Source organism: Tupaia chinensis, unplaced genomic scaffold (assembly GCF_000334495.1).
Source record: "Tupaia chinensis unplaced genomic scaffold, TupChi_1.0 Scaffold144262_1, whole genome shotgun sequence".
NCBI classification, from domain to species: Eukaryota; Metazoa; Chordata; class Mammalia; order Scandentia; family Tupaiidae; genus Tupaia; species Tupaia belangeri.
In genome coordinates this window covers 1,170,915-1,195,890 of record NW_006204120.1, presented here as the reverse complement: position 1 = coordinate 1,195,890, position 24,976 = coordinate 1,170,915, and the positions used below count along the sequence as shown (strand labels likewise).

General features: G+C 41.6%; 1 protein-coding gene across 8 annotated transcripts in view; it reads left to right on the top strand.

Annotated features, from left to right (window-relative positions):
- The window catches only part of ENOX1 (ecto-NOX disulfide-thiol exchanger 1), a 548,245-nt gene that overhangs the window by 359,857 nt on the left and 163,412 nt on the right, over positions 1 to 24,976 (top strand). For all 8 annotated transcript variants that reach the window (XM_027767432.1, XM_027767431.1, XM_027767428.1 and 5 more), the window contains 3 exons: positions 17,433 to 17,606; positions 18,793 to 18,999; positions 22,980 to 23,213. In XM_027767432.1, coding sequence (XP_027623233.1) covers positions 17,433 to 17,606; positions 18,793 to 18,999; positions 22,980 to 23,213 — 615 coding nt within the window. The remainder of the gene's footprint in view (positions 1 to 17,432; positions 17,607 to 18,792; positions 19,000 to 22,979; positions 23,214 to 24,976) is intronic.

Below are 24,976 nucleotides of genomic sequence, written 5' to 3'. Positions count from 1 at the left end.
TCAATCTGGCTATAATGTGTCTTGGAGAAGATCTTCTTGGATTGATTCTATTTGGAGTCCTTTTCTATTTCTTGGGACTGGATCTTTGAGTGCCTCTCTAAGTTTTAGAAAGTTTTATTGCAGGATTTCATGGAATAGATTATCGATGCCATTATGAGTCCCTTCGCCTTCTGGGATACCAATTATCTGGATGTTTGGATATTTGATGATATCTAATATTTCTCATATATTATTCTCATTTTGGGGGGCAATTTTCTCAGTCTTGTGGTGGATTTTTCTAGGCCAGCAATTTTCTCTTCTACATTTGAGATTCAATTTTCTGTATGATCTAGTCTGCTTTTAATACTTTCAAGGGAGATTATTTACTTCCTGTATTATAGAGCCTTCATTTCTAACAGGTCCACTTGATTCTTTTTTAAAGTGTGTAATTCCTCTTGTAGATCTTGCAAGAATTTCCTCACCTCCTGGAACTCATTATCTCCTTTCTCCTTTCTCTTCTACAGTTCATTGTCTCTCTTCTCTTCCATCTCTGTTAGCTTCGCCATTATGATTATTCTAAATTCTTTATCAGACATTTCCATGATTTCCATTGAACTGTCTGGATGAAAAGGAGTTATTCTTGAGACCAGCTCTTACCATAATTGCTATCTCGCTGAACTCCCATGTAGCTGACCACAGTTCGAGTTTTGGACCTGGTGGCTTAAATTCACACCAGGTGTGTGTGTGTGCATGCCCAAAATCCTGAGAGGATAATGGAGGAGAAGGGATTGTGGCATGGCCATTCCCCCTTGGGGGTGATTTCTCACTTTCTATCTTTCTGTCTCTTTCTGTCTTTCTGGCGAGTGCACGCATTCTATAGCAAAAACCTCTCAAAAAAAAAAAAAAAAAAAAAAAAAAAGGAGGAGCTATTCTTTTCCCTTGGATGAGAGGTATTTTCTTGCTTTCCCTTTCCCATATTTCTTGTGGCCCTGTGATGATTTCTAGTCATCTGATGGATGGTGTGTTTCTTCCTGAATTTGAAGTTCAGTCTGAGTGTTCAGGAGCATGCAGAAAGAGGTGATTTGGAATCTCTTTGCTGTTCCATTTTGATCCCTTTGCACAGAAGATTCCATAGATATTGAGGAATATGTTAACCCTAATAGTATTTGGATGTTTGGCTGTAGTTCCCTTAGATATGTCTAGAAACACAGTGAATGGAGATTGAAAAGCAGAGAGATAAGATAAAAGAAAAAGAAAAGGAAATAGAGGGGGAAAAAAGAAACAGAGAAAAAAAGAAGGAAAAAAAATTTAAAAATTATTTTTTTAAAAAAAGCAAAAAATAGAAAAATGCATGGTGCTTTTGCCTCTCCTAGGTGGGAAGGGGAGAGGGGATTATTAAAAAGATAAAGTTAAAGGAGGGGCTGAAAGCCAAGAAAACACTTTACCTTAAAAAGTTTTTAATGGCTATGTCACTGGACTCCTATGTAGTCGACCGCGGTTCGAGTCCCAGACCCGGTGGCTTAAACTCACGCTGGGCGCGTGTGTGTGCGTGCCCAAGATCCCAAGAGGAGAATAGAGGATAAGGGATTGCAGCATGGCCATCCCTCCTGGGGGTTGATTTCTTGCTTTCTGTCTCCTATCTCTCTCTGTTTTGGGCGAGCACACGCACCCTATAGAGAAAAAAAAAAAAAATTTTAAAAGGAAAAAATTACAAAAAAATGAGAAGACAGTGACAGAGGCAGAGATAGACAGAGACAGAGACAGAGAAAAGGCTTGAGGGGCTTCTTACCACTCGAGTTTGTGGGCTGGAGCTGAATTATCAGAAAATATACATTTCTCTTTTTGCTCTGAAATCACTAGTTCTCAGGAGCCATGAAGGTGTCTTCTTCTGAAGGCCTGCCCCTTGCCTCTCCTTGGTGGGATTATTAATAAGATACAGGTAAAAGAGGGGCTGAAAGCTGAGAAAATACTTTACCTTAAAAATTGTTAAAGAGGATGGGACCAGCAGTTAGCATATTGGTTATGTCGCTGGACTCCCATGTAATGACTGCGGTTCGCATCCCGGACCTGGTGGCTTAAAACTCACACTGGGTGCATGTGCGTCTGTGTCCAAGATCCCAAGAGGAGAATGGAGGAGAGGGGATTGCGGCATGGCCATCCCCGCTGAGGGGGTGATTTCTCGCTTTCTGACTCTCTGTCTCTCTCTGTCTGTCTGGCGAGCACATGTGCCCTATAGTGAAAACCTCTCAAAAAAAAAAATTTTTTTAAAGGAGAAAAATTACCAAAAAGTTAGAAGACAGAGGCAGAGAGAGACAGAGATAGAGACAGAGACAGAGAGAAGGCTTGAGGGGCTTCCTACCACTCAAGTTTGTGGGCTGGAGCCTGAATTATCAGTAGAAAATTTTCATTTCTCTTTTTACCCTGAAATCACTAGTTCTCAGGAGCCATGAAGGTATCTTCTTCTGAAGGCCTGTCCCTTACCTCTCCACTTGAGTTTGTGGGCTGGAGTCTGAATTAGCAGTAGAAAATCTTCATTTCTCTTTTTTCCCTGAAATCACACTCCACAATCCCTTCTCTTTCATCTCTCCATCCTTCCAGAATTTTGAGCATACATGCACATGAACCCAGTGTGTTTCTCAAGCCTCTGGGTCTGTGACTTGACCTGTGCCATCAGCCATGTGGTACCTGCCTGCCCAAATCACCAGGCCATGGTCTGGCTCCTTATTTATACTTTCAGTGGAGAACAAGGGATAGTTTTTTATCATGATCTCATTTGTAAACTTGTTTTGATTAGGTTGCATTTAACTTACGCTACTATTAGATTATAGTTTTCCCCATGACATGGCATTAGATTGCCCTGTCCTATTCCGCCTGTTCTGAATTTCACTCAGCTGCTTCCACACTCCCAATCTAAATGATCTGAGATGATCTCATATGGATTTAAATGAGGCTGTTACTTTCCTGTACCTCTACCTCATTCCTTTATGATCAAGTCTGTGTTCTTGTAGCCATGAGCTGGTCAGAGGGTAAGTATAGGGCCTATCATATTAATGAACCCTCGTAGACCAGTTCTCTCCGTTTATTCTGTGATCTGGAGCACATCTCACTTCTGTGCCTCTTAGTCTCATTATCTGTAAAGTGTAAGTAATCATCATCATCTTCCAGTGATGTTAAGAGGGATAGGTAGGTAGGGCCAGCAAGTGGTGTAGTGACTATATTGCTGGACTCTCATGTGGCTAAGCACAGTTTAAGTCCCAGACCTGGTAGCTTGAAACTCACATGGAGCAAGTGTGCATGTGTGCCCAAAATTCTAGGAGGAGGACAGAGGAAAAGGGATTGTAGTGTGACCATGTCTCTGGGGAGTGGTTTCTTACTTTCCTTTTCACTATCTCTGTCTCTCTCTCTCTTCCTGGCAAGCACACACACCCTATGGCAAAAAACTCTCAAAAAAAGGAGGGATAACGAACTAGAAAAAGCCTTCATGGTTCTCATTGTTCAGTTAATAAGGAAAACATAAAGAATGTAGATACCATTGGCCTAGAGTCATTTATGAATTTATGCATTGACATTTTGGGTTGAACAACTAAATTTACTTTGTCTTGTTTCTTTAGAATGAACTCTATAAATTCTGTAAAGTTTGTAATTCCTTTCATTCACTTAGCAGACATTTTTTGTTTATTTATTTATATACCACAGGGCATGCGTGTTCACCAGAGGGAGACAGAGAGATAAGGAGAAAAAACTCCCCAATTGTGGTCACACCACAATTCCTTCTCTTTCATTTCTCCAAATTCTATTGGAATTTGGGGCATGCACACATGTGTGCATGGTTTTCAAGCAGTCAGGGCCAGGATTTGAACTATGCACATAAGATCTGGTTCCCTTAACCACTTGGTCATGGGGCCAATCCCTAGCAGATATTTAATAAAGGTGATACTTTGTTCCCATGACTACTAGACCCTGAGATAAGGTGACATTAAGTCACCTAGTTGTCTTTCCTCACACAGTTAGTAGAAAAACTAAATTAACATTAGACTATTCCATAATTTCAAAACCATACATGATTGGCAGTTTCCTTTATGAGCATTCATGATCCGTTTACTTTTAAAATAGGCTCTATTTTCTTTCCAAATCTTCAGCTTTATGCTGATCAAATTTAAAGAAATTATTTCTGTGTCGTTTCAACCCTTCAAACAGTAAGTTTAAATCTATATTAGTCGCTTAAAGTAGTATGAATTTTTTGAAGCTAAATTCAAGTAAGTTTTCCATTTCTTTTTTTAATTGAGAGACTTTTGCTTAGGGAACCTGTGTTTGCCAGAGAGACAGAGAGACAGAAAGTGAGGAATCATCCCCCAGGGTGTATGGCCACACTGCAGTCCCTTCTCCTCCATTTTCCTCTCGGAATTCTGAGCATGCGCACACACGTGCCTGGCATGAGTTTCAAGCCACCAGGTCCGGGACTTGAACCATGGTTGGTCATATGAGAGTCTAGCACTTCAACCACTACACCACCTGCTGCTGGTCCTCCTTTGTACTTTTTTAAACTTACAAGATATCACCTGTCTCTGCATGCCGTGATAAACTGAAACCAAGGTTGATAAATAAAATCAAAAGGTTAACCCCTGCATATTGCCTCATAGAGATGCAAATTTCAAAGGGATGATCCCTCTGAAGGTATTTACATGCTGTAGAATACTATCTCTGCTGTCATGACCGCTGACTACTGACTGCTATGGGACTTTACATTAATGTGGTGTCACCGGTCTGTTACCCAGTTCTATGAATAAGGAGACATTGAATACCAGAAAGTAATGTGTTGACATAAATTATTTAGTTTTTTCAGTATATACTTAGAATGTCCCCACTCATTAAAAAGATAGGTAAATGGTTAAATTTATATTTAAAAATTAAAGTATACTGCCATGCTGGTCCCAGCAGTATACTTCTTAGGTGCTTGAATATTGAAAAATATTCCTCAAGACTTGACAGTTTTTCTGCTTCTACCTTCTGCTCCTGCACCATGAATTGTCAGTTAGGACACAGCAGAGAATGCCAAGAGCCTACCTCGTACTTTTCTTCCTACTATTATGTAACAGTCCTGCTGTACAAAGTCACATAACATCGAACAGAGAGAAAATTAATCATCAGCTAATGAGATAGGGATGTGAAAAGAAGTTTGAAAGAAGTAATTTAGAGGCCCCAATTAGGGCCTATTCTCGTGAGTCTTTCCTGAGCATCGCTGGCTGATCCCAGTTGCAGGGATGTGAGAAGGGCACGAGGGAAGGGAGAAGAAGGAGAGGAATGGAGGAAGGACAAGGAAGGAAGAAAGAAAAGAGAGAGGAAGATATAGAAGTTACAGCTTTCAGAGACAGGAAGAGGCTTTTGCAGCGCCATAGATGAGATGTAATGAGAACCTGAATTAGTAATGAGAACAAAAAAGAAGATGATATTGGATTCCTGTTAAAGGTCAGTCTATCCGGAAGGTTTTAGTACATGATGGGATGTGTTACCTACAGAGGTTTTAGACGAGGAACTGAGAGGAAGGTGTGGTACCACTGTAAGAAATAGGAAAGCCCTATCTATTGCTGAGTGAAGTAAGCCAGGCTATGAAAGAAAGATATTGTATGTATCCACTCAATATACACCAACTATCCACACTCTATGATAGAGAGCAAAAAATTGGAGGACATAAAAGCAGTGAAGGTACTTAATGAGAATAGGACAGTGTGGAATGGGGAAAGTGAAGAGAAGGGGATAGAGAAAGATAGCGAGTGAACAATAGAGAGGCAGGACGTTAGTGAGAAACAGATATGGCTTATTAACTGTTGATGATGACATGTATAGTATTCTCAACTGGATTGGTCTGAGAAGTATTTCATGATGGGCAAAGTATTTTTACAAGCAAAATGAGAAATAGCGATTGACTGTTTTAAAAGATAATTATAATAATAATAATAATGATTGGGGAAAACATAGGAAAGATATCGATTATTGAAGTGGGGAGATTAATGTCTTTGTACTGACTGACATGCATGGCATTCCCTTTTGAAAAAGCAATGTAATACACTGTAAAGTTATACGTAATCCAATGTAATATAAAGAAGATTATGATGATTAAAAAAAATAAGAAATAGGAAAGCCCTGAAGTTATTTATCCTGTTCAAAAGTGTCTAATAGAATGGAGTAGGACAGATGTCTTATAAGCAGTTTGCTATAGAGTACATTCAGACAAGATGTAGAAACAGTAGGAGAGCATCAGTATATTAGAGAGCAAAGGAAATATCTTAGCACACACGAGGTCCTGACACAAGGAATTATGGGTAACTCCATGCGCATCTCTGAGACCTGACAATGATCCTTAAAACAAAATCAACAACAGAGGGTTTGGGGAGATGTTAAGGGAGAAAAGTCTACATTAACTTTTTGAAGAAGGTATTTCTATAAACAATACTGGAATTCATAAACCAGAGGGTACAGGGACCCTGAAGAACCTTTGGGGCAAAGGTAAATAGAGGAAAGGTTAGACACAACTGCTTAGTGGGAGCAAAGCCCTAGCCACCTGCCCAGTGGGAGCAAGTAGATGAGGCCATGTTTAAACCCAGCCTCAGACCCCTGCCATCTGCAAAAAAAGCAGCTAAAAGAGGAAAAGCTCTCAAATGTTTCTCCCCTTCTGTGACTGAGTCTGACCAGCAAGGAAACATTTGCTAATGAATTTAAAGAGGCAGGAAGTTTAAGAAAGAGTTATCTAGCCACTTTATAGATACTGAGAGAAAGCTCAAGACAGGAGAACCTAAGAAGACAGATTTTTAACTGGAAAATGAAAAATCCTTCATTTAGTTTCAAAATGTCAAGTGCAAAGGGCATCCTGCAGAGACAACATGTGTCTATGTGTTAGCCGAATGAGGTCATCCAATGTGTGTCAACTCTGTGTTGGGACTGCCATGATGAGATGATGTGAAGCTCTGAGCACAAGCCTGGCACAAACCATGCGTTAAACATGACCATTGCTTTTTAATCATAGCACGAAGGATCTTCCAAAAACTCACAGAAAATGTATATTGTAAAACAACTGTGTGGATTTTTACAATTTCTTGCACCATAATAAACTCATACTTTAGTCCCATTTTCCCATTACCTTTTTGAATTACCTTCTTATACCAAGTTAGTAAAAAAAATAGACTTCAGAATTAAGGAAAGTAGGGAACCAGCAGTTAGTGTAATGGCTCTGTCGCTGGACTCCCACGTAGTCGACCGCAGTTCGCGTCCCAGACCCGGTGGCTTAAAACTCACGCCGGGCGCGTGTGCGTGCATGAGTGCGTACCCAAGATCCTGAGAGGAGAATGGAGGAGAAGGGATTGTGGCATGGCCATCCCCCGCTGGGGGTTGATTGCTCGCTTTCTATTTCTAATGCCCCTCTCTGTCTGTCTGGCGAGCACATGCGCCCTATAGCGAAAATCTCTCAAAAAAAAAAAGAATTAAGGAGAGTAGTGACCACTGCTAATCAGTCAGTCAGCTTTTTCCTGACCCATCCCTAAGGATAACTTTAGACCTCTAAAAATGTTGGTTTTTCAAGAAGGACAATCATATATCATATGTCATACTGAGGGCAGTGGGGGGCTGAGCCTGGGTGAGAGAAGACTCAGGTATTCCTGAGAGCTTTCTTTATGGACTTTTCCAGTAACTATTAAAGTAATGGTGGGATAGAGATTAACAGTAGCCCAAGAGCACAGAATAACTACAGTGGGTTTAACTGCAGGCTTTTAGGTCATAAGCCAATGTATGAGGGATAAATTTCTCATTGTGAAAATTTTTAGCAAGTGGAGTAGGCCATGACAAGAGGTAGTGAATGCACTGTCTCTGGAGACATCTAAAGGGCGACAGGCCAGAGATAGACACTGGAGAAATCCCATGCACACTGTACAAGGAGCAGGACTCTTGTTTCTAATTCCATCTCTACTTTTTATATATATATTTTGGTTTGCTTATTTTCTATTCATGCTAAAGACCATGTGCATACATATAAGAGATAGAAGAACCCTCGACACGGTCTCATTGGGCTACGATCCTATTCCCTATCTTTACAGCTTGCCAAATTCATGGGCACGTGTATATACACCTAGTGTATTTTAAAGCTGACTTAAGAATCTGAATCCAAGTTTTACAGGAGTTTGCACTGTAGTTAAGTTTGCAATTGACCATACCACCACACTAGGCCCCTGCTCCACCTTAAACTAGCTGTGTAATCTTGAGCAAGTTGCTTAACTTCTCTGGGCATCAGTTTTCTCCTTTCTATATCAAGAGAGTAAGCTTAGGTAATGTCCAAGTCTCTTTCAGCTTTGAAATTTCATGATCTTTGGCTCGGTCCAGAGTTTGTTGCTTTTCTGTCAAAGCAAACCCTTTCCATGTCTTACTAACACCTGCCTTCGTGGTTAGTATTCCTCAGCTAAGAAGCCTATTGTGACTTAAAGATATGTCTCAACAGGTCCAGGAAACACAGAGCAGCTTGCTCTGAGGGGGTACAGTAGTCCAGGCTTTTACATAGAAACTGCGCTGGCATCAAATCCAGATCATCTGGCACTCAGTGTGAATGAATTTCACGGAATGTTTGATGGGCTCTCACCTCCTGCCCACTCAACACACATTTGGTTTCTGAGTACTGGCTCTGCCTACAAGTTGCCGGGAAAAATCTAAGGACTTCTCTGAGCAGGCAGTTCTTCTCTGCGCTAGTTTTGGTCAAGAGTTTCAAATGATCCTCACCTTGTGTCATGTCATGTTTTCAAACATGGACACAAATCTCTTCACCCAAGTCAATGGTACTTAAAATAGCTGTTGACAGCTGTGTTCCTCCATTCTTCCGGCATCACAGCCCCAGTCGCAGGAGACGGGTGTAGTGATGGAATGAGGTCTTTGTCTACAGCATGTGCACAGCAGGGCTCCAGGAGCTCCCTGGGATATACATCCTGGGTTTAAATGGAAACCACACTTGTCAGCCTTTGGATCTCTTTGGAAAGATAAAAAAAAATATTTCAATTTCACTTTCTTAAATATCCTACTTGTAGGCATTCACTTATCTTATAAAGTATATTCTTATGTTAACATATAAGCCTGCGTGGCTGATTTGTTCTCAACAAATATGTAGCAATCTTGAGGATTTGTTTTTTGGAGAGATTTTCACTGTAGGGCGCGTGCGCTCGCCAGACAGACAGAGAGAGACATAGAGACAGAAAGCGAGAAATCACCCCCCAGGGGGGATGGTCACGCCGCAATCCCTTCTCCTCCATTCTCCTCTCGGGATCTTGGGCACGCACGCACACGCGCCCGGCGTGAGTTTTAAGCCACCGGGTCCGGGACACGAACCGCGGTCGACTACGTGGGAGTCCAGTGACATAGCCATTACGCTAACTGCTGGTTCCCGAGGATTTGTTTTTTCACAAAGGGAAAACCTCAGAACAATTCTACCTCCAGGGGACTGATTTGGAATATCTCTCCTAACAGAACATTGAGAAATACCTATGTGTTTATGATCTCTGTAAGTATATTTGGGGGATACCTTGTTTTCATGTCCATTGCACATGCAGAAGTCATCCTTTATAAGGGTCGGGTCAGATGACACTCCTCCAGTATGCCTTCTCTACACAGAAACCCTGTATTGATTCTCTAGGGCTACCCTAACAAGGTTTCTAACTGGGTGGGTTAAAACAACATTTATTTTCTCCCAGTTCTCAAGGCCAGATGTCTAAAACCAAGGTGTTGATTGGGCCATGTTCTTTCTGAAGAAACTGGGGGTCGTTTGTTTTGTTGCTGGTATTTGTCAGCCTTCCTTGGTGATCACTCACTCGCTGCTGAGTATCTTCAGACACTGCCTCTGCCACCACATGGCATTCTCCCTGTGTCTGTTCTCCTCATGTAAGGACACCAGCCATATTAGATAGGGCCTACGTACTCCAGTATGACCTCATCTTAACTTGATGACACTTACAAAGACCTCATGTCCAAGGAAATTCACCTTCATGGGTACATGGAGTTAGGACTTATTTTTTGTTTGTTTGTTTGTTTAGGTATTTGCCATAGGTTATATGAGCTCACTGGAGAAAGACAGAAACAGAAAGAGAGAAAGTGAGAAAGAACCCCCAGGGAGGATGACCATGCCATAGTTCCTCGGCTTCCATTCTTCTCTTGGAATTCTGGGCATATAAGCACATGAGCCTGGTATATTTTTCAAGTTGCCATGTCCAGGTCTTGAACTGCAGTCAGCCGTGTGGGAGTCCAGTGCCTTAATACATTATGACTTTTGTGACAACCTAGTAAAGTCCCATTTAATCCTCACAGTGATATTAAAAGGTAACTATTATTCTCTTTATTTTACAGATATTATAAATAAGGCTTAGAAATATTAAAGAAAGTTAATTTTCCCAAGGCCACACAGCCAGTGCATGAGAAACCCAGCTGGTGCAGGTATTTTCGACTGCTGGCTTGGCCCCTCACTCTTTGATGTACTGCTGGCCCAGATGTTTCTTGGATGCTTCCATTTTGTGGCCATGGTACATACGATATCCCAGTTCACGTTAACATGATCAAGACAGTAAAGCCCAGAGATGTTAAGAAGCTGGTTAATCTTGGGGCCAGCAGGTAACCTGGTGATTAAAGCCTGGACTCCCAGATGGCTGATTCCATGGTCTGAAAGTCCCAAACCAGGCAGCTTGAAAATCAAGCCAGGAACATGTGTATGTGTGCCCAAAATCACAAGAGGAGACTAGAGAAGTGGTTGAGGTGTGGCCATTCCCCCTAGGAGGTGATTTCTCACTTTCTTTCTTTCTGTCTCTCTCTGGTGAGTGCACATGCCCTGTGACAGAACTCTTAAAGAAAAAGAAAAACAAAAACAAAAACAAAAAAAACAGTTGCCTTAGATCATTCATTTGTGCTCATACTTCTCGATTTTCAATATCAGCTTTTTAAAACTGCTTTTACTCTGCTCTTACAAAATGCTCTTTTAAAATTTAGTAATTCATCTCTTCCATGAAAGGAAGAAAAAGAAAGAGAGACAGGCACCCCCAACAAGATCTTCATGCTGTAGTCCACCTCTGGGTTCAGCTGGCCCATCACTGGCACGTACATGAGTACTTGGAATATTTAGGAAGATCTCACGATCAGAGCCTGGGATCTTCTCATGTAGGTCCAGGATCACAAAGTGTTACATTGCCACTGAGCCACCAGGCTGAACCACAAAAATGTTTTTAAGTTTATTTAATTATTTATTCCATGAATGAATGGAAGAGACAGGGAAAAGATAAAGGATGGCATCCACAACAGGTATTGACACCATGACCCATCCTAGTTTCAGTTAACCCTGGTCATGAGCATACATGTACCCAGAGTATTCAGGGAGGTATTCAGATAAGAACTTGGAACCTTCCCATGTGGGTTGGACTTGCACTTGCAGAATGTGGTTATTTTACCACTGCACCATTGCTCAGCCTCCATAATTATTTTAAAGGCTGTTTTAGAAAAGGAGAGCAAGGAATGGAAAAAAACACCGCTTTAATAGTTCATGAATTAAGTGGCATTACTGAGAAACTAGGCTTGTCAATGGCCACTGGAGACTAATCTGAGGAACTCCCACCATCCTAAATTTTTAGTAAACAGAATGCTCTTTCTCATGTGTCATGTGGCTTCCTATAGAGTGATGATAGGTCATGTTTTAATCAGTAGTTCTCCTGGAGAAAGGAGAAATGTTGCTACATGTTTGTCCAGGCCCTCTAACCTATCTCTCCTCTGCACAGACCCTGACACCCAGCCCCACATGCTCAGCACCTCCCTGGACTTGAAGGTCCATGTGGCCCTCAAGCAAGAGGAAGAGGGCCCTGGGGTCTTGCCTTCTGGAACCCAGAATCTAGGTGGACTTTTCTCTGACTCGTTCCCCTGACTGATAACTGGGGTGTCTACCTCCCTAGACTTTGGTTTTGGTGTCCTTTTCTGACCTGAGTCCCAGCTCAGGCAACCTGCTCAATAGCCTGGCATTTTTCAACTTGGGACCCCAAGATAGTGCCAAACCCATTTCTCCTGGGCTGCATGTGAGCACCAGACCAGAATGATGTGGGTCCTGTGACCTGCAAACCAAGTCCCCTTGTACAGCCATCCCACCTAGACCTGTGCTTTGCATGTTGCTAACCATCTCTGTGTTTGGCCACTTGGTCAGGACACCCATGGCTCAGGACTAGACCTGTGATCCCACCGTTTAGCCTGATTACTCCTCTTTTCTCTTATATTTTCTTTGGAGTAGGCTATTCCACTTCCTGGACCAGGATTATTCCTGGCATTGATGACTTATCTCTGTCCTCTCAGTCACAGATTTCACCCCACTCCTCGCCCACACCTAACCTCATTATGTCCAGCCTGGACTGGCAAGAGGCCCCTATTGCTTTTATTTCAAATGGAATCTGGCTCTCACCTCAAACATGAGACTCTCCACTAAGGGATCCCCTGGAAAGGGCAGTGAAGAAGCAAGCCATGGGACCAGCAGGTGGTGTAGTGGTCTGGTCTGGTCTGGCCAAGAAAGTAACAGATGAAGCCTATGCACAGAATGAGATTAAACAGAAACACAAGCAGGCCAATATTCCCATGGCCAATACTTCTATTGCTGAGGCAGCAGACAGAGACAGGAAGAAGGATGGGTGAATATACACTGGGGCCTCCGACTTGGCAGACGGCAACTCAGACACTCAGGTGTTGCCATTCCAATCAGGAAAAAGTTGAATGTCACTAGCTGACCTGTCTAACTCCTGAGCCTCTCATTACATGGAGGCTGCACCGTCAATACACATTATGACAGGGCCCTGGGAGATGATGTGCGATTCCCCGGCCCACCAGGCTCTCTCCTGCCAGTTCCCTCCTGAACTCTCCTTGTGCCCATTGATCCTCAGTTCATGTATCCCAACTCTTCTGTCGAGTTTGACACCCAGCCTTCATTCTCTCAAACCCTGGCATTTTTCCAAATGGAGAATTTATTTCAGGGTCCTCTGTAAGTCCAGATCCTGGCCATAGGGTATGCCTGGGAAATGTGGAATCATTGACTGACCGACTGACCGACTGAATGAATGAATGAGGTCATAAATTAATTAATTCAGTTGCCATGCCAATAAATCCTAAACATGAAACTCCCATAGCCACACTCTGAACAATGCTCATCTAATTGATGAAGCACTATAAATCAGTAAGCAGGATTTGGGGTTTTGTCTTGTCCAATTTGGAAGAGCCAGCCAAAAAGAAACATTTGCTGAGCTTTGGCCTTGCCCGCTCTCTGCCTGCAGCCAGCGATTTAGAGACGAGCTAGACAAGGCCCTGGTCGGAAACGAGTAACCCTTCCTTTTGTTTAAGTGCAGCTTCTAAAAGAAAGCTCTACTACATACTTAATTGGATTCTTTCTTACTACAGTTTAAGCCCTTTTCCTGGGTAGAATTATAACTCATCATCTCTGAAGTTCACGGGGACAGCTTTTCTAAGCAAGAGGAGAAACTCTTAGTTTGAGTTGTTTTCTCACCTTTGTCTTCCTGCGTATGTATCTTTTTCAGACTTTCAGTGTAGGCATTTGCTTTAATGACATGGGATATAGTATGCACCTATGCTACTTAAGAAAACAATCTCCATCTGTTCATATATTGTTAAAGAAGTAATGAGTTCTTATTTAAAAAGAAAAGTCGAATCCCTCCTTACTTCCTCCTCTCAAATACTTGAATCTCAGCTCCTTTGAGGTCCAACATAATTTAAGTGTTAATTCCTTTCTAAGCTCTTTTCAAGCTACTGTACTCACCATGCAGATTTCATTAAACCCCAAGTCTCTTTATGTTGATGCCTCAGAAAAAGAAAAGTACCTCTTGATGTATATTAAAGTATTTCACTCAAAAGTAGTATCTTCTGCCCCATTTCTGAAGATATACTTGCTTATTTAGCCTTCAGAAAGAAAACAGAAGTCTGTTACAACAAGAAGAGAATGCAAACACTGGACTTCTCTTCTTGTTTGTGGGAAACATCTGCTTATTATAATTCACAGAGCTCTCATTTTCAAGGTTTGCAGTCCTGAGTGGTTTCCACCTTAAATCAGTCTGTGTTGGCAAACAGTAGTGAGGGCCTGGCCAGGAAAGTAACAGATGAAGCCTATGCACAGAATGAGATTAAACAGAAACACAAGCAGGCCAATATTCCCGTTGCCAGAATTTCTATTTCTAATATATTCACCTTGGAAGTCAGTATGTTATTTTAACGATCGCAATGTGAAAACCATCTATTCTGAAAGTTCTCTAAAACTGGTGTCTGGATCAGCATGACAAATTTAGATTTTTTTTTTTTTCAATTTTGCCGAAGGGTATCTGCTCTCACTAGAGAGAGAGAAAGACAATGAGCGAGTGAGTGAGAAAGCATCCCCTAATGGCGTGTGGTCACACCACAATCCCTTTTTATCCATTTCTCTATCGCATCAGGATTTGGAGCATGCACACACACAAACTCGGCATGTTTCTCAAGTCAAGGGGCTGGTATTCAAACCATGGTCAGCCATATGGGATCTGGTTTCATTAACCACTAAGCCATGAGGCCAGCCTGGTTTGGTTTGGTTTTGTTTTAAGAGTAAAATAAAATTTTAGAAGTAGTGTCATGGGGCCAGCAAGTGGTTAAAGCTCTGGACTTCTATGTGGTAGACTGCAGTATGAGTCTCAGACCCAATGACTTGAAACTCATGCTGGGCATGTATATGTGTATTTGTGTGTGTGCCCCTAAAATCCCAGCTCACCTGAAATCATGAGAGGAGAATGGAGAAGAAGGGATTACAGTGTGGCCAGCCTCCCTAAAGGGTGATATCTCACTTTCTTTCTCTCTGGCAAGCACACATGCCCTAAAGCAAAAATCTCTCAAAAAAAAAAAAAAAAAGAAAAGAAAAGTAGTGGCATGTGTCAGGTGAATAACCGTGGTGGGTCATTCTAGGTGGAAACTTTGAAACAGGCATATTTATACGTGTTTAAATATGCCAGAGACTAGACCCTAGTTCTGGCCCTGCTATTTGTTTGTTTTGTGTTGTTGGAAATTCTACTAAACTGCTTTATGTCTCAATTTATTTGGCTGTAAAATGGAAATAATGCCTGTGAGATTTTATAAGAATTAAGTAAATAACCAGAGTTGAGTCTTGTTCTTGTCACTTCTAAACTTTGTTTTTTAGAGAGATTTTTGTTATAAGGCATGTGTTCTTGCCAGAGAGAGACAGAGAGATAGAAAGCAAGAAATCACCCTCAAGGAGGATGACCACACTGCAATCCTTTCTCCTCTACTCTCCTCTCGGAATATTTGGCATGCATGCACACACACCCAGTGTGACTTTGAAGCAGCCAAATCTGGGACTTGAACCATAGTCACCCATGTAGGAGTCCAGCAATGTAACCATTATGCCATCTGCTGGTCCCATTACTTCTAAACGCTTACTTTTTTTGTATATTACTCTGTTTTGAGCAATATCAGTTCAAAATTCTAGAGACCAGGAATGCTAGCTTTCTAAAAGCTAATCCAATCAAACAGTCCCATATTACAGATAAAGAAACTGAGTCATAATTGTAAGAGATGTGCCTACGACTACGCTGAAAGAAAATGTTGGGGCTAGCAGGTTATATAATGGGTAGGGCGCTGGACTCCCACATAGCTGTCTGCACCTCAAGTCCCCATCCTGCAAGCTTGTAACTCATGCCACGTGCATCCCCAAAATCCTGATGGGAATGGGGAAGAGAGGACTTTGGACTGGTCAGCCCCTCTAGGGAGTCACTTCTTGCTTTCTGTTTTACTGTCTCTTTCCAGAGAGAGCATGTGCCCTAATAGCAAAAATTGCCTCAAAAAAAAAAATTGGCACCACATTTATATATTAGAAAATAATAATAATAAAAACAAAAAACTTAATTTTACTTAAACTGGTTCACAATCAAATTAAATGGAGTATTTTTAATAAATGGGACACATTTTGTCCTGGGATTGCAAATCAGGATTGCACTGTTTATCCTGTTCAATCCAGGGAAGGAACAGAAATGTCCAGAGTAGCTGGAGGAATGCCATAAACATTTCCCTGAAAGGAAAAGTCTTTGCTGGACTGTTGGTTTCCTCTGAAGTTTCTTAACAGACTAAGGGCGTAGTTGCCATTTCATTTCCCTCTGGTCTTATCTCATCTTTCAGCACATGTAAGTAAAGGGTGAGGCCATGCTGAGGCAGGACCAAGGCTCAGCTGTACGTGAGAACCAGAAAAGAGAGGTGGATGGGATGGAAGAGGGGTAGTGATCTAAGAAGAAGAAGAAGAAAAGGATGGGAGAGTAAGAGATGAGAAGGAAATTTCATCCTTGCACAACAGTGTAGGGTCACCACAGCCTCTCTTGGTGGCATCTGTGCTGTCCCCTGCCTACCTGGGAACATTATCACATCACCAGTGCGAGGATTGTTTTCCATAAACAGAGAAGCCCTCAGGGGAAAGATCAATCCCCTTGTAGCTACTCCTAAAAACAGAACAATATTTTAAGTCTCTGCTTTTAGAAAGTTCTTATTTCTGAAAAAAAGAAAAAAAAAAGGAGAAATAATCCCTGTATATCAGCTGTCAAGTTACTTGCTTCATTATCACACTACTAAAAATAGTAAATAAATTCAGCGGTTATTCTGAAAAAAAAAAAAAAAAACATAACCTTTCTTTTGCTCCTTCCTTTTTTTGAGAGATTTTTTTCTTCTTTTTAAATATAGGTAATAAAGATTTCAGAAGAGTGGGCCAATTATTTATTGATCGAATTATAGAAAGAAAGGGTGATTATCCAATAAAATTCAGAAATGTGTATAGCTAATTTTATGCCTGCATGTATCTAGCATACAATAATTATAGTCAGTCTTTGTTTCATTTTATTTTTTGGTTTTTGTCCTGGGGGAAACAGATTAGGTAAAACCTGAATACAGCATTATAAAGTATGCACATATAAATTGAACTTTCCTAAATGTAGGTCACTTGAGTAAGAAAGCTCTTTTGATAAAACCAGGATGACAATTAGATTCACAGGTCACTTCAATGTTAAATGATATTCTTCCCACATTCTGGGTTATAAGACAGTGTAAACAATACCCTGGCGTTAAGAAACAGAAAATTGCATTCACAGTAATAGCAGAGCTTCATGGTGCGTGGGTTTACACTTTAATATGCTGTGTTCTGTTCTGCCGTGTTAATATTTTAAGTAATATAATTTCCTTTTCTTGTAGTTTTAGGTTCATCTTTTTTTCTCTCTCTCTCTTCTTACTCTTCCAGAATAGCTTTCTATAATGCTATATCTTATGCCAGGAAAAATTCCTATAAAATAGATAGTATAAAGTCAAATAATCTTTGCAGGAAAATAGCAAAAACAGTAAAAATGGATTTAAGATTCTCCAACCAAAATGTTATCTTGTGTACTTTACAGACTCAATCTGTGTCCCAGGGTTTGATCCAAACCTCAACATGATGACTGGAATCACTCCCATTAACCCAATGATACCTGGTCTGGGATTGGTACCACCCCCACCACCAACAGAAGTGGCTGTGGTCAAAGAAATCATCCACTGCAAAAGCTGTACTCTTTTTCCTCAAAATCCAAGTAAGTAACACCTGTAAGAAATATATGCGTATCATTTCAAATTCCTTTCTATTCACATTTTAAATAGCATTGCATTTATTTTCAAGCGTAACTCACACTTAGATGAACAGAAATCTTTTGTCCCTAGATTAAAACAAACAGGAAAATGTGCTCATGTTCTGTCCAGAAGTTGAATCGATATTATGAAACTAGTATAAAGGATTTGGGGATATATATCCAGCATTAAGAATCTGTTTGCATGCAATGAAGTCTAACATTGCTGGAGAGGATAGTGTGAAATATGTAAGCACTTCCATCCATCTTCACAAAGGTAGAAGAAAAACTCTAAAATGTGTTTTTGCTAGATGGAAAATTGAATTAATTTGTCAGTTAGCAATTTGGGGGGGGGAAGCCTGCATCTCAGAATTCCTCAACCAAATTGCATTTGCTTGAAGGATGTTTATATTTGATGAATCGAATGGACCAGAATTTTTTTTTTTAATTTAGCCTCAGATACTAAGTTTATGGGCTTAATGAGCTAGATTTTTATTTTTTTTTTTCGTATTAATCAGTGTTGCCTTTTTAAGTGGACTTCTCCAGAGATTGCTTTAGTAATCTACATATAAACTAGGTAAAATGTTGTGACAGTGTACATTTTATCTTTTTATACAGCCTCACCAAAATGTAACAGTTTGCTCATTTAAATGTGAATAATAACAAAGTGTTTTTTTCAGGCACTGGTGTTTCACAGCCAAGTAAGTATTGTGCATGCTTTTTAAGGTTATGCTTCATGCGTTCTGCCTTGCCGCTCCTTTATCTGGCAAGGAGACAAAGCAGATAACAAGCCGAGGTTTTTCATCATGTTGTCATTTCATCATGTTTTGTACTTTGTGAAGTTTTTCTCTCTCCTATTTTCTGGGCTTTTGTATTATGAAGGAGAAATGAAATTATGCTAACATTTGCTTTATCTTTGTTCGCGGACAAGCATAGCCACTCTGTGTAGAAATGAACATGGCAAGGAAAGGTTGGGAGGAGGAGGGGAGAGAAACTTAAAAACAAGACAGCCGGGGCAGAAATATCAGTTGGTGGAAATGTACCACTGCTTAGACTGGAGAAAGTTACTCTGCAAGCTTTACTTTTGCTGAGAGAACCAGAAAAACTAAGTGAATAGATAAAAGACAAAACTCTGTTTTGTTGTGATTATTAGATCTTCCGCCTCCTTCCACAAGAGAACGACCTCCTGGGTGTAAGACTGTGTTTGTTGGAGGATTACCAGAAAATGCTACTGAAGAAATTATTCAAGAAGTCTTTGAGCAGTGTGGTGATATTACAGCGATTCGGAAAAGCAAGAAGAATTTTTGTCACATTCGCTTTGCTGAGGAATTCATGGTTGATAAAGCCATTTACCTTTCTGGTACTTTGCATTATGTAAGGGGTTCTCTGGGCATTCTTTTATGTTTTGTGATGTTAATATGAGCTTTTTTCCCTTTTGCCCAAATGTACAATAAAGTTCTCATAGTTCAGGGCTGGACAAGGAAGAATGTTGCTTTTTCCTTGGCTGCCAGAAGCTCTCTGTTAAGTCTGTGAATGTACCACGCTGCAGGAAATAATTTCCCACCATCCAGTCTTTAGGAATTCCATCCAGCTTCTAATTAATGTTCTCAAGTGCTTATTAGATGAAAAGCAATATTATGAGTACCAAGGACCATTATTATTATTGGATGTAATCCTCTGGGGGAGTAAAGTACTCTCTCAGAATAATTTCTGGTTTTTAGAAGTGGGTTCACTTTTTAAATGCCAGGATACCAAAGCAAGATGAGCTCCTTGCAGAAAATCAGTTCCCGGCCCCTAGGATAAGACCCAATAGTGTTGCCCACTTGGTGGTTCATAAGAACTGCCCAGTGATCCTTATTCTCTGCTGTCAGATTTTATGGGTGATTTTTATAGATGCTGAAATTAGGCTTAATTTTGCCTTCTACTCTGTGGGTGTGGGAGAACATGTATAGTGTCTCGTCAATAAGGCCTTTGCCACATCTAAGAGTTATGGGCCGATACTGATATGTGGCTTTAGGAGGCCTATTTTTAGATTCAACTCATTGCTCTTCCCTCACATTCTCCTGCTACATTTTTCAGTCAGTCACTCTGTGCATACTACCTCCCTATTCCTGAAACCAGGCTAACAGGGAAAGTGAATAAACAATAGGAAAAATAAATCCATTTAAATATTACTGCCAGGTTTTACTTACTGTCTGTAGTCTGTCTCGATTGCCATGAAATTCTGCACAAATCCCAGAAGACTTGAGGTCATCCCAATACTACAGAGACCTTCCTGAGTTAGATAGCGATGTAGAGAACTTTAAAACCCTAATTCCAAGAAAACCTTACAAAATGGGAGGGAGGGGGAGAGAGGTGGGGAGGGGGAGATCTGAAAGCATTCCAAAATGGAGATGAAAGATGAAACATTCTACAACACACTGACAGCCTCAGACAACTAAGGCTTGAGTACTTGACTCTGTGTTTCATATGCCTTGACCCAGGCAACCTCTCTCTGAGCCTCTTTTTTTTCTCCTCTGCAAAATAAAGATAATAATGATTACCACCTCATATGATTGTTGGGAGGAATAAAGCAAATAATGGATATTTAATGTTTAGCAGGCCACCTGCAACCTAGGAACAGTTCAGCAAACAATACGATGGTTATGATTAAGAACTGACGCTTGGCCCAGCCGTAGTGTGGCATTGGGGGCACTACTCTGCCATGTTGGATGCCATCCGAGCGAGGGCACCAGGTCTGCATCTGGAGCTACCTAAACATGCCAGGGGAACTCATGATGTTGGTTGGTTCCAGGGCTGTGGAGAAGATGGTAATGTGAAGACTCCGCCATGGGCAGGACCCTCAGCCCCCTGAAAATAAAGAAGTATACTTAAAAAAGTAAAACCAAAAAGAAGGAGCTCAGGAGCACCATCCTGAGGACCTAGGTTCTAATCACAGCTCAACCTATAAAACTATTATGTTACTCCACCTTATTACATGAAAGGGTAAGAAGTTTAGAGCAGATCAAATGTCCTTTCAATAGTAACACAATGTTTAGACCGAGTCAGAAACCCCCAAAGACACTGACAAAGATGAACAGTTCCAAATTTAGGTATATGAAAAGGTATGTGTTTTTCTTTCATGCTTTTTCCAGGGTGGGCCCTGCTCTTGTTTCTCTGAGCAAGCCTCTGGTTGTTGCTTAGCATTAGGAGTAGGCAGCAAAGGTTTCATCTCTAACCTCCCAGCCCGGGTGCCAAGGGGTCGCTGGCTCTGCCTTAGCCACCCTGCAGAGACTGCAGCCAACAGTCATCCCAGAAAGATGTGAAAGGCTGATTAATTGGAGGGGCAGGAAGGAAGGAAGGCTGCCCCTCCTGTGTATGGGCTCCTGCAAGCCCAAGCCCAGCTGGAAGGCCTAATTTTAAAATCATGTTCACATTTGAAGGCCAAGCTAATTTTAAACTCAGCCTCATCAGGGTCTCTTTTAAGGCCTTAATGATGATATTTTGGTAAAAGTGAGTGTGCTTCTGGAGCCAGAAATGTTTGAAAAATGATCCTCCAAATGTGAGCAGGAGAAAGTTGCTGGGTCAGTTGGGAGAGCCAGGCAGTCTTAGGCAGTCCTGCCAGCTCAGCTGTTGTGTGCGGATCACTGTGGCTGCTGCCTAGCTCAGTTTCCTTGGCCCACACCCAAGATACGTTTTGCTTTAATGTGAATTCTTCTCATCTGTGATTGGATGTTTGCAATTTTGAGCACTACCAGTTCAGCATCCCTAATATGAAAATGCAATATGCTCCAAAATCCAAAATTGTTTGAGTATCAACATGATGCCACAAAGTGGAAGATTCCACATCTGACCTCTGATGGTTGAATGTGCACAAACTTCATTTCATGCACAAAACTTAAAAATAGTGTGAATTTACCTTAAGGCTATATGTATAAGAAACACAAATGACTCTTGTGTTTAGTGTTGGGTTCCACCCCCAAATTATCTCATTATGTTTATGCAAATATTCCAAAACCCAAAAACATTGAGTCCTAAAACCCTTCTTATCCCAAGCATTTTGGATAAGGGATACTCACCCTCTCTGTCTTCCCATTCTTAGATAGCACTGTTGAAATCTGGATTGAGAAGGGTCCATGTCATCACAGCAGTCAGATGTGAGGTCTTTATCTTCTTGGTGATTTTTCAAAGCTGTGAAGTGCACCACTGGGGAGAGCCAGCCTGTGTAGGGATTTTCAGCTGAGTTTTAACCCAAAATGCTGAAATAATCCATTGAATTCCACCATAAGATCTTGAACATCAGCCCAGCACAGCCTAGTATTTTACAGTTGTCTCATTTGCAAAGCCCCTGCACAGCAAAAGTGCTTATTTCACTCTCTTCTCTGGCAGTCATGTTCCTGCTGGGACCTGAATTTATCTGAGTATCCCAAACTGAAGAGCAACCTCAAAGTCAACTCTTCTTCATTTGAAGTTAGGCTGACTGGCTGGTTTCAGTTCTGTTTGTGTTGATTTCTCAGATCAAGTTTCTGTTCATAATCTTTATCAGTTGGGGAGCTCACAGTAAATCCCCCAAAGATTTCCAGGCCCTGTTTTTTTTGTTTAGCTCAGGGCTCTTGCATGGGGTTCCTATGGCCTTCAAAGATTACGTGGACAATTTTGTGTGGTGCTGCATGCCAAATGAGGTGCTTCCAGGCTGGGAGGAAGGCAGCGGTGAGGCCTCTTGATTGAAGGTAAAATATTCTCCTGTGTGCCCCAGAGGATAAGTGGAAATAAAACAGCATTTCAAAATTGCCTTGGTAATTGTGGTGTTTGCAGCTGCCGAGAGAGAATTGAGCAGTAGCATTTTCTAGCAGAATGAAGCAAAATCGCCTGTGAGTGAGGTGTTCTGGAATTTACTTTGGAGATCTTTTTTAAATATCAGAGATACTCTTTATGTACTCATACTCCACCTCTTTCTACAAAGAATTCAAGAGCGCTTGTGCAGTAGAGGTACAGTAAATTGGAAACATAAAACTGGGGCCATAAAGCAAAAAGCAAAAGAACAAGCAAACAAAAAAAACGCTACATACCAAATTTGTTTCTGAGCTTCCTGGAAGCCAGAGGGAAAAAGGAGTTATCATATCAATCCCCTCGTTCTTGAAATTATCTTCTGTTGGTGACCCGGCTTAGAAGATGGGTAAACAACCCTCAGACACCTCCTGGAGATGTTTGCTGGGGTAACCGCTTCCCACTTCCTATGGAAAAGGTGTCCTCAGTGAGGGCAAAGAAAGTGAGCTCTGACCTAGTCTGCCTTAAGGGCCTAGAACAAAAGGTGGGTCACTGTGATGTTGTGAGGTGACCACACTTTCCATCTGGTTTCAGGTTACAGGATGAGGCTGGGGTCTAGCACAGACAAAAAGGATTCAGGCCGCCTTCACGTGGACTTTGCCCAGGCCAGGGACGACTTCTATGAGTGGGAATGCAAGCAGAGGATGCGTGCCCGTGAGGAGCGGCACCGGCGCAAACTGGAGGAAGACCGGCTGCGGCCCCCCTCCCCGCCGGCCATAATGCACTACTCTGAGCATGAAGCCGCTCTGCTGGCTGAGAAGCTGAAAGGTAGGCGGCCACTCGTGCTGGCTTGTCTTCCTCCACGTTAGTCATCTCCTACTGAAAGACAAAGGCGTGGTCCTCAGACACAGAAGCCCTCTGTGTCTCTCTTGTCCCTTGACCTGCTGATTTTATGTGCATAAGGGGTCACTTGGGGACAGAAGACACCTGGGCTTCATCATCCTGCTTCTGACAGAGCCCTGTCCCTTCCCAGCATGTTCACCTGTGCTCTCCATGAATATGTGTGTACTGTCACTCAACAAAATGGCTTCAATGAGGGGGTCAGAAAGAGGGGCAGCACTAAAACCCAAAAAGAAGAGTTCTGTCTACTGACCCAGTGTTCAGTGAGTCAGAGAAGCATGCACACTCATGGGTGGTACTTTCCCAATGTTCTTCAAGCTCTGCAAAGAATGTGTGTGTGCTTGTTACACCAGGCGCTAAAAGCCTTCTTTACGCATATCAGACACTGTGCTAAGGTTCATGGAAGGGAGAAGAGAAATGGAGACTAGGACCCCTATCATCAGAGTTGGAGTTGAAGGTAAACTTCTAACCTGCAAGTTGATTATCAATAGCAGAAAGAATAGTTCATCTTCTCTAGTGTTTGCTAAGCTGCTCTCCCATCTTTAATGTTGTAGGGGATAAAGAAATAAGGTAGTAGGACCAGCAGATGACATAATGGTTATGTTGCTAGACTCCCACATAGTTGGTCATGGTTCAAGTCCCAGAGCCAATGGTTTAAAACTCATGCTGGGTGTATGTGGGTGTGCGTGCCCAAAATCCCAAGAGGAGAATGGAGGAGAAGGGATGGCAGTGTGACCATCCTCCCAGGGGGTGATTTCCCACTTTCTATCTCTTCGTCTCTCTATCTCTCTGGCAAGCACACATGCCCTGTGGCAAAAATCTCTCTAAAAAATGAAATACGATAGCTTTAGTATCTGCTCCAGAGAACTACACTAATGATTGGGAAAAGGCCAGCTTTTGATGATAAAATGTCATGTGTGTGAATTTAGTTCTATTGTTTACCAGAATCGTGTGAGGTCAGCAACATTTACAGATTAACGATGGTCAGACACCTCTCAGGTCACTGAGCACTTCAGGACTAATGAGATAACAGAAAATATAGTGGCTGGCCACACACAGGTGTCTATACGTAAACAATCGATACAAATGCCATGGTACACTGTCAGTGCTGTGATTGTTAACCACAGTGTGTGCATTGTGATTGGGGAACTCCAGGGCAGTATGAACAATGTGACGAAGGTGTCAAGGATATCTTCATGGAAGAGGCACAATTTCAAGTTTGCAGGATAAGCAAAGTTTCTCTGTCCAGGTGGAAGAGTCCTGAAGGCCATTGCTGGGTTAGGCTTTGGTTCTCTGAGTAGTGGAGAAGCCATTACAGATTGTGGATGAGAGGAAGGATATGAATGAGCCTTTGTGTCATAGAATAGCTGGTGTATTGCTGGTGATATGTTAAGTGGATTTGGATATTTTCACCAAAGAAAATGGGTACAAACTGTTGAGTAGCTATTTTAGGAATATAGGAAGTTAAATTCTGTGACCTTTTTTTTTAAAAAAAAAAAAAAAAAAAAAAGTCCATACTTCCAGTCCTCATTTCCTGTCTAGGGTTTGGAAATCCCTAATCAGCTGCAGTTGCCACTGAAGTGTCCCCTGGTAACCATGGAGAGCTTCTTGCTCATGCTCTTAATGCACCTGCTGCTATTCTGAGAACACATGTTCTAGACACAAATATGTAGGCTGCGGCCGTCCCTTTA